This window comes from Pteropus alecto, unplaced genomic scaffold (assembly GCF_000325575.1).
Source record: "Pteropus alecto unplaced genomic scaffold, ASM32557v1 scaffold39, whole genome shotgun sequence".
Taxonomy (NCBI): domain Eukaryota; kingdom Metazoa; phylum Chordata; class Mammalia; order Chiroptera; family Pteropodidae; genus Pteropus; species Pteropus alecto.
The window spans coordinates 8543006-8552466 of NW_006443568.1; the positions used below are offsets into that span (position 1 = coordinate 8543006).

Genomic DNA, 9461 nt, shown 5'->3' on the forward strand with positions numbered 1-9461 from the left:
ACGCCCATGGCTTCCAGCGCCCTTACTCTGACAGACACTGGTACGTGTCAAGGCCTCAAAGGAAAGATTGCAAAAGGAAGAAGAGTGGTCTTGGGAGCCCTTCACCTCCAGAGCTTCGATTTGAAGGTTGTGCCTAAGAGCTGGGCATCTCACAGGAGTGGGGAGGGCGAGGCAGAGAATTGAGCGCATCACCAGAGCAACTTTTCAGTCAGTTTTTGCCCGTCTCAGGAGAGAGGCTGGCCAAGGGACTGAAAGCAGACCTCAGAGACAGTGTGGGAAAGGTCACTTAGCCAGTATTGAGGCTATATATCTCCACTGAAAAATAGTAGATGTCAGTCTGACCCCATTTCCCAATACCAAATCCCACTAGAGGTTTAAAGGGAAGGTGGGGGAGGATTGTTTTAAAGCTTGATTTGATGCTTCTCCTGGTGTCCAGCCTATGTGACATTCAAAGCCAAGTCACCACGACTGCTAGGCATGAATGTCGCCCTGGTTTTTCCCCTAAATTCATTGCATCCTGGCTGACAGAGAACCATGCCAGCCCATACCGGGAGTCTAGGAATGATAAAAGGAAAGAGTTGAGTTTTAGAAATAACTCTACCATGAAAATCTTGACTTTTAAAAATCTTGACACTTCTGACACTGTTCTTCCTGGATTAAGAGATTTGTTTTAAAGAGTGATGAAGATGGCGAGAAAGAAAACGAACTTTTCTCTCCACAGGGAAATCAGCCCTGAGGGTACCTCCATTACCTTCATCTCAGTAAAAGGGCCATTTTATTCCATGGTCCTATCCTGTTCAGACAGGCCCTTGTCATAGGTTCAGTGACTCTAAGGCTAGGAGCTTGCATATTCAGAATATGCCAATTATTTTATGTTTGTTTTTTGAGGTGTTGTGTGTGGTTTTTGTTTTGGTGGAATGGGGATGGTAAAAATGAGAATTTTGCCTCCCATTTTTCTGTTGACCAGGAGGTTTGTGGTTGGGCTGCATGGCTGGTCTACCTGGACATGCTTGTTGGCAAACCTATAAGAGCTGTGCCAAGCCTATAGGAGTCCAGGCCTTGGGGATTTTCCACATCAGAGCATCATTTAATTCAGTTAGTTTCCTCCAACTCTGTTTTCCCAGGGGTCTATTTTAGATACGCAATAATGGTGGAAAGAAGGGGGAGGGGTGGGTGAAGTAGAACAGGACACTTTTTGCTAGCTGCCGCTTGGTATATTTGGACTTATTTGGAGGTTTGTTGTTGTTCGGCCAGAGCACATTGCTCTGAGGAGCAGGTTTTCATCCAAGGCACAGTGCTCTGAGGGGCAGGTTTTCATGAAGCAAGCCCTAGCACCCTACTTTAATTGGCAGCTCATTTTGTTTGATAAGAGACCCGGCAGAGAGACCACATCTAACTACCACACAGCACCTTGCATTTGTCCTCAGCTTGGTTTTGCAATCAAATGCCTCCTTGGCCTTATGAGCACTCCAGAGGCTTGCCGACCTCAAAACCAGGCTGTGTGCCAGTCATGTGTTTGCACCTCACTAGCCTTGGGGCTTGGCTTTGCCCTTTGCCACAAGACAGACTGGGATTTGGGTATAGGCTGCTCCTAACATTTGGGAAAGAATTTAAAGAACTGCTGGGTTTGACAAGGCCAGCACTGAGAAAGGAACAGCATGGTTTTGATAATCTGGGTTGAATTCCATTTCTGCAAACAATCCAGCAGAAACACCTGGGAGATAGTAAACAATAGAATATTTAGTCCTAAAATAAAGTTTCAGTATAACAGAAACTATATAGGGAATATACTTACTTTTTCTCCTTAATAGCTTTTGTATCAAATGCATTTTTGTGGGATCTTTTAAGAAAGCAAGAGAGTGCCACTCAGACTTTGTAAATGACAGTTATTGCATGGGTTCATTATCAGGTATCCATCTATCTCGGTGTACCAGAATGGCAGCATTGGCTCTGTTGAAAACATGGATGCGAGCAACTACCCACCACCACCACAGTCAGACTCCACTTCTCCACCTTCTCCTTTCTCTGAGGACAGCTTGCCTCCTCCACCAGCAGAATTCAGGTAGACCGTCTACCCAACTACAAAATAAGAGTTCCAAATGCAGACCGGGACCACTAAAATAACTTCAGGCAAATCTGTCTAGATGATAGAAATAATTAACATTTATCAGGTGTTTGTAAGGTGCTAGGTATTATGCCAAACAGTATATATGTTACTTTGTTTCTATAAGAGTTCTCTTAAGAAAGGTACCCATTTTATAGATGAGTAAATGGCAAGGCACAGAGAGGTCAGTGAATTTACGTAAGGTCACAGAGCTAGTAGGAGGCAGAGTCCAACCTGACTGGACTCTGTTCTTCACTACTAGCTATACCTGAACTCAGCATGAATTGAAGTAGTATAATATAACCTGTCCATAAAATATTTATCAGATACTTTGTCCAGTTATCTAGGAACCTAGTAGTCACCTTTCTCTCCTGTTGCTTCTAGTTCATTTCACATTGGATAGAATCTCCAGAAAAAATGAAACAAAGGGAAAAAAAGAGATGAAACTCAGAACCTGTCCATTTTGATATGTGTCAGTGTCCCTGGCAGAGGTGTACAGGGAAAGCGTTAGCAAGTAATGGCAGACGGGGGCTCTGATGAGTGTTCGGATTTCCGTGTTTCCTCACAGTTACTATTTTCTTTCTGATGCCTGGTCCACTTTTCTCCTTGGACACTGTTCAGTCAGAGATTGTATATGTTGAGGACTCCTCAAATGGAGAATAAAGCAGTGCTTAAGCTCCCCTTCCTTCAGCCCCATTCTTCTTGGCTTTTAAAGCCTCTGTTCCCAAATCTCCTGCCTCCCATATCACTTCCTGTTGATTGTCCTGTCAGATGTAGCTGAGGCTTAAAGTCTGTGGAAAATTCCAAGATGGATGCTTTTCTAAGGAGTAGCTAGCTATTAGTGCAGGGCAGATACAAAGGTGGAAAAAAGAAGCCCTTCGGCCTCACACGTGGCCTGAGACCTTGCAGCTGCAGCCGAGCATACCTGACCCAGGAGAGGTACACCTTAACCCTCTCTCAACTCAGGTCAAGTTGGCTGGCACATTCATTTCCTGTTTCTGTTGACCCTCAGACCCTCCAGTCTCTCTCAAGTTTCCCACATGAACACTGAAGGTGCCTTCACCTAAATCTGTACCCTGCTCAGGCTTGGTTAGCTTGGCTTGGGTTTCCTGCCCTCGCAAGATCTAGTGAATGTTAATAGCCTGAGGAACAGAACCTGGTGGGTGAGCGGTGTTTGAATTTTTATTCCAGTTCTTTCTTGCATGCCTTCTTGGTCCTGGCTGCAGGATTAAACTGACCGTTGATTTTAGAGGAAAGTTCAGGAGGGTGCTTTCCCTTGAAGAGCTGAAAGGTTTGAGGGGGACCTAAGAGTTGATCTTGGGCAGCCCTTACCTGATAGAGGAATCCCAAGTTCACTTCTTTCAGCTAGTTTATCTCAATTTCTGCTTACACTCCTCTTCTGATGGGAAAGCTCATTATCTTAGAAGGCTGCCCATTTCATTCTCAACCATTCCCAGATTTTTCTTTCTATTTGAGTCAAAATGAAATGATATAGTCAAGCAAAATGAACCTAGGCTTAGAGATTAACTATGGGTGGATGTTTGCATGCCGAAAGTGATGATGGGTCTTTTTTCTTTGTCCTTTTAGCTACCCAGCTGACAACAACCAAAGGGGGTCTGGTTTAGCTGGATTCAAAAGACCCAGTGTGGTCAGCCCAAGCCATCCACCACCAGCTCCTCCTCTGGGCTCTCCGCCGGGCCCCAAACCTGGCTTTGCTCCACCACCTGCCCCTCCGCCTCCACCTCCAATGATAGGCGTCCCACCCCCACCCCCACCTGGAGGATTTGGATCCCCAGCGACCCCACCACCACCTTCACCCCCCTCTTTTCCACCTCATCCCGATTTTGCTGCCCCTCCACCTCCTCCCCCACCGCCAGCAGCTGACTACCCAACTCTGCCACCACCTCCCCTGTCCCAACCAGCGGGAGGAGCACCACCTCCTCCTCCCCCTCCCCCTCCTCCAGGGTCCCCTCCTCTCCCTTGTGGTGGTGTAGATGGCCAGCCTGCCGCACCACCACCACTTTCCGATATGCCCAAGTCCAAGTCCTCCTTGCCTCCTGTGAGCGATGCCCGCAGCGACTTGCTGTCAGCCATCCGCCAAGGTAAATCCCAGTGGTGGGTCCGGGATCACGAAACCCTGTCTTTCTGCAGCTGGGATGAGTGAAGGGTGGGTAAGGGGTTCTGTGCCCTTTCCGAGGAATAGCCTTCACTGAGTGGAAGAGATTGGGACCTCAGTTCTCACATCAGCCTGAAGAAAGACTTCACCCCAAAAATATGGAGATTTAGATTTCTTTCCACCCTGGTTTCAAGTAAAGAATTCTTAACCTGGGATCTTTGAACTCCTTGAAAATTTAAGCTTTGCGTGTGTTTGTGTCCATTTTGTGTCCTAGAGAAAAACAAGAATCACTGCCCTAAAAGGTACTTCCTCAGCTGGGCTCAGTCACTCCTTGTCCTCCACCTTTTTGCCTTTCATGTCCTTCCTTCCTGCTCTCTTCTTTTCTTACCCACTTCCTCCTCCCCTTTTTCTCCTATCACTTTCCTCTTGTCTCCTTGCTTTCTTCCTACCTTCCTCCCCTCCCTCATCATCATCTCGCTCTCATGGGGCATTGTCTTTCTGTCAGAGGCCGGGTCTGGTCCCAAGGAACTAGAGTGGTTTCTTCTGTTTGTGATTCTCAAGGAGCTGAAGGATTGTCTAGGAGAGAGAACCTAGGGCAGCAGAGCTCTGTGGTAACCAATGAATTGGGCAGGCGGTATGCCTACTGGATGAATTGTGGTGGCCAGTCCCCACTGAGAGCCTCGTGAAAAGTGCCATCGTCACCAGCCTGAGAGCTAGAAACTGAAGAATAGCAGACTTCCTTTCAGACATACTTACAGCACCAGGGCTACCATTTCATAAACCTTCATCTTTATTTTTTATTTCCCTCTTTGTTTTCTCAGAGGATCCTTCTTTTTTGCTGTCCTTGCCCATAGTCTACCCACCAGTGGCCATTTCCCTTTTCTTGGTCCTAGATGGATTCTGCGACTGACTTACCTTCTTAACCCTTCTCTCTCTCTTTCTCACCAGGCTTTCAGCTGCGCAGGGTTGAGGAGCAGCAGGAACAAGAGAAGCGGGATGTCGTGGGCAATGACGTGGCCACCATCTTGTCACGTCGCATTGCTGTTGAGTACAGCGACTCGGAAGATGACTCTTCTGAGTTTGATGAGGACGACTGGTCGGATTAACTCTTACTGCTGCCCACCTCTTTTCTTTCCTTCCTATCTGCCTTCTTTGATGCCTACCCCAACTGGTCCCATGGGGGAAAAAAGGGAGGAAAAAAAGAATTTCAAGGGGCCAAAGCCTTCCCTGAAGCAACCAAAGATATATCGCAGTGCTTCCTCCAAATCAACACGTATTTCCCAGCTCCCGTTGGTTGTGAAGCCAACCCTGAGGGTCAGGATTTGAGACAAAATGTTCCCTCTTCCCCACTGCATATTGAAGAGAGGGAAAAACCCCAAAGCTGATCCTTTTGTTTGGGTTTAAATTGGAGTTGATACCTTCCCCTAGGAGCCATTTTCAACTGTGGACTTCTCCCAAAATCCTTGCCCTCAGCTACTTCGAATAATGCTAGCCACCATCTGTTCCTAAAGCCTGCGTGGACACAGCCTGCCCCTTTCCCATGCACTGAGAGCGGAGCAGGCCACGTGCCCCAGCAGCCAGACTGCTGCACCCTTCTGCCCTGATCTGTGGGGTGAGGCTGCCTTTTGCTAAGTCCTTTTTGCGTCTGGATGCCCTTTATTCTAGGAGCCATCAAGCCCCTAAAGAAGGTCTCGATCCCTCTGCCCAGAAATGATGCCTTTCTGAGGGCTAAGATGGTTACCTTCCTCCCAGGCTCCCACTCCTGAGTGTGATGTTCTGGTCTCCCTTCAATGCCCCTCCCTCGCCACCAGGTGCCTCTAGGCACCACAGCCCATTTCTAACCTCTAATACCCATGACCAAACTAGCCCTGACACGGGAATATGTGCCTCTGCTGGCTGTCAGGAGCCAAGCTTAGAGACTTGGAACTATAGGAATAGAAGAACAGTGAGCCCTTTTGGGTTCTACCCTCTTAATGATGCTGAAGTCTAGAAATAGGAAGTGACTTGTTCAAGGTCACACAGTTGGATGGTGACAGAGCTAGAGCCCAGAGTTTCTTATTCCAAGTCACCTGTGCTTTCTGGGACCAAATAGTGGGCACCTGCTGGAGCCTGGGCAGAGCAGTCTTGGCTCTGTTCTGCTACAGACCTCACCATAGGTGGGGGTCCCAGCAGGAAGGCTCAGGGCCTGTGCCAGGCCCATCAGTGCTGCTCAGACCCTTATAGCCTCTCTTGTAATTCTTTGCTTCCCCTTTGCTATCACCAGCCAACCACATGGCCCTGGGAGCTGCCCTTCTGGGGGATCAGAGGTAGTGAGAGAAGGAAGGGGGTGGGCAGCTTTGACAGGTGCTGTTTTCAATTCCTCTGCAACTCCTCCCCCTTTTATTTCCCTAATTTTAGCATAGGTTCTGCCAACTGTAGAAACTTCAGTCCCTCAGGCTGGCAGCCACGGCAGGTAGCTGCCTGGGGGGGCCTGGCAACCATGAGGGCTGAAAAGCAGAGGGACTCTGGGTCTTGTTTCCAGCTCCCCTCCTCACTGCACACGGTGGTGTTCCCTCCCTCGCTCCCCCCTTTTCCCAGAGCTAATACACAGGTGCTATTATTCAGAAAAAACTGGTCAGCTTTGGCCAGCAATGAGGTTTCTTCTCTTCTGCCCTAACTATTGTGTATCCTCTTATGCTGAAACCGGCTTCTCCTGGCTTCTCCTGCGTTCAGAGCCCTGAAACAAAGAGAAACAGGATCTGTCTCTACCCAGCACAGCAAATGGTTGTAGTAATTGCCAAAGCCCTCATAAACCCCTCCGGCTTGAGGAGAGTATGTAATCATAGGTACTGCCGCTGTGCCCTGGCTGAATACTCCCCCTCTGCCTTCTTTCCTTGAACTCAGGCAGGGACTGAGCCTGTAGGAGCCAGCATGCCCTCCTGCTGGGGCTGCTCCGGAGAGTGCCTTCCTCCCTCTCCCCAGGTCATGTGTCTCTGGCATAAGGCCGGCACCTGGCTCTAGTGCAGAGCATACCGGGCCATGTGTGCCCCCGCATTGCTTTCCACCTTGCACTTTGGAAGCTGAAGATGCATTCTTTAAAACCCTAAAATGGCCATTGAAGGTGCCCCCAGCTGTAGCCCACAGTGGCTGGAGAGGCAGGCAGAGGGCAGTGGTTCTCCCAAATAGGAGTCCTGGGGCCTTGCCAGGCCAGGGTTTGGGCCTAATGGTTTTGACTAAATTACCCTCACCCCGCTCTTTTCCGGAAAAAGGGGGAGCCATTGCCACTCACTATCATTCTGCTCTGACCTTGAAGGGGGTGGTGTTGGCCTGGCTTCTAGACTGGACAGAGTCCACCGTGGAAAGGGCTGGGGGCAGGAGGGGGTGGGGAGGGGCACTGCCTACGGAAGGTAGGATTAGATCATTAGCTCAGTGACCTCCTAGGGTTTCGATGTGCTGTGTTCTCATCCTACAGCTGGTTTGGTAATGATCTGCAAGTCCCGGAGAGCAACAGCACAGCTCTGCCTGACGCTCTCATTAAAATCTATGCAGCCAAGCTCGGCGCTTTGTAGCAGCCGGCCTTGCGAAGCCTCCTCAGCTGGGTGGGGGGTGGGGGAACGGACCCAGTCAGCTGAGAGGCCTTCTGGGCTCTTCTTATGCATATGTGCACCCCCAAAAATGCTTCTTTAAACCCAGAGCCCTCTAAGATGAGAAAGGACCCTATGCAGGTAATCTCGTGTCTTTGGAATCCTAGAATTGTAGAATGCAAGTTTAGTGATTATTTAAACTGTGCCGAGGCTGGTAAGAGTATGGAACAATGGCCCATAAAGACTTTTAAGCACTGAAGCCAAGGAGCTACCTCCTTTCCTGGACTGCTCAGCCCAGGGGACCTGTCCCCATTCCTGTGGCCCAGGGACCCGGCTTCCAGTAGGCAGTGTCAGAAGAGACTGGTGGCTTTGCCCAGGTTGTGAGATGAGTACATTCCAAAGGAGCAGCCTTGGGGAGAGGGCAGGCTCCTGACCCCTTGGAGGCTCAGAGCAGCCAGCCCAAGCTCTGGCTCGCCTCCGGAAGCTTGAACGCCCTCAGAAACGACCCTGGCCAATGTCACCACAAAGCCGAGGCGGTGTTGTCAGGGCTAATGTGAAATCTCTTCCCGTGGCGCCAAACCTCCGGCTCTGCAGCGCCAGCTTGGACAGATTGAGGTCTCTGTGGCTTTGGTGACCCTGCTTAAGCATTCCCACCATGTCCCAGCTCTGCTCTCAGCCTGCCTCCCACCGCAGCCCCCCTTACCTGACCTCAGGGCCTGGGGATGGGGGAGTGCCCCAAGGCCAGGGGCTTTTGCTCAGGAGATGTATCAGGCCTCCTAGGGGCATCAGCCTTTGAGCTCTACTGGGGTCCAGCTGACCCTGGGGACCAGGTGTTTCCCAGGGATGTGCCTTGTTTTGTGCCTCAGTGAGGGCTAGGGAACAATGTTGTTGTATTAACTCTACTCAGTTGACTCACTTGAGAAACTAACCAATTTTTACTTTTTGTCTAGAATGATGAACATGTAGGAGAGTGAGCTGTAAAGCTCCCAAAGTGCCTTTCTCTCTCTGATATAAACATATTTATAAGGACCTATTCCAGTGGACTCTTACGTGTGTTTGCCACATCAGGGTTCTGAAAATGGGTCTCTTTTCCCCGAGGATGGGAAAGGGGCTGCAGTTGGAGATCTGAGCAGTGGGGTTAAGCCAGACCCCTACAGTGACCCTTTCCCTTGGCCCTCCTCCTCTCAGGTCCTTAGAAGGATGTCCAGTTTTTTAGAGCCCTGTGGCCCCAAGCCTGGTCTCATTTGCTTCCCTGCCAGGCTGTGTGCACCACATTAGCTCCCTAGTGACCTGAAGTTTCCATGTAACTATGTATAGATGCGAATACAAAAATGCCAACATTTTAAGTAATTTGATAAAGTCTTTGTAGCCACTCAGCCACCTCTGGTATGTATGTGTGTGTGTGTGTTTTTAATGGGAGAAGTGGTTAGAAGGGGGCAACATTGAGAGCCACAGGTGGTGGCCAGACCTCTGGAGGGTGGTCCAGTGTGGGTGGGCTCAGACGGCAGGAGGCCTCTGGGTGTGGATAGTGCACCCTTGTGTGGGAGTTGGGGATGAAGACCAGAAACCATTTTGGTTTAGGAGGAAACCCAAGTTGGGGGACCTAGAAGCCCAGATCCCCAGGCTCCCTTCAGCTAGTTGCGGAGAATGTGCTGGGACTAGGGGAGATGAGCTGCTG

The 9461-nt window shown here is 49.7% G+C and overlaps 1 protein-coding gene across 2 annotated transcripts in view; it reads left to right on the plus strand.

Moving 5' to 3' along the window:
* Nucleotides 1–9163, plus strand: part of WASF2 (WAS protein family member 2) — a 58166-nt gene extending 49003 nt beyond the window's left edge. For both annotated transcript variants that reach the window (XM_006924363.3, XM_025041358.1), the window contains exons 7-9: nucleotides 1910–2062; nucleotides 3692–4206; nucleotides 5169–9163. In XM_006924363.3, coding sequence (XP_006924425.1) covers nucleotides 1910–2062; nucleotides 3692–4206; nucleotides 5169–5326 — 826 coding nt within the window. In that variant the 3' untranslated portion in view covers nucleotides 5327–9163. The remainder of the gene's footprint in view (nucleotides 1–1909; nucleotides 2063–3691; nucleotides 4207–5168) is intronic.
* Nucleotides 9164–9461: the final 298 nt, after the last annotated feature.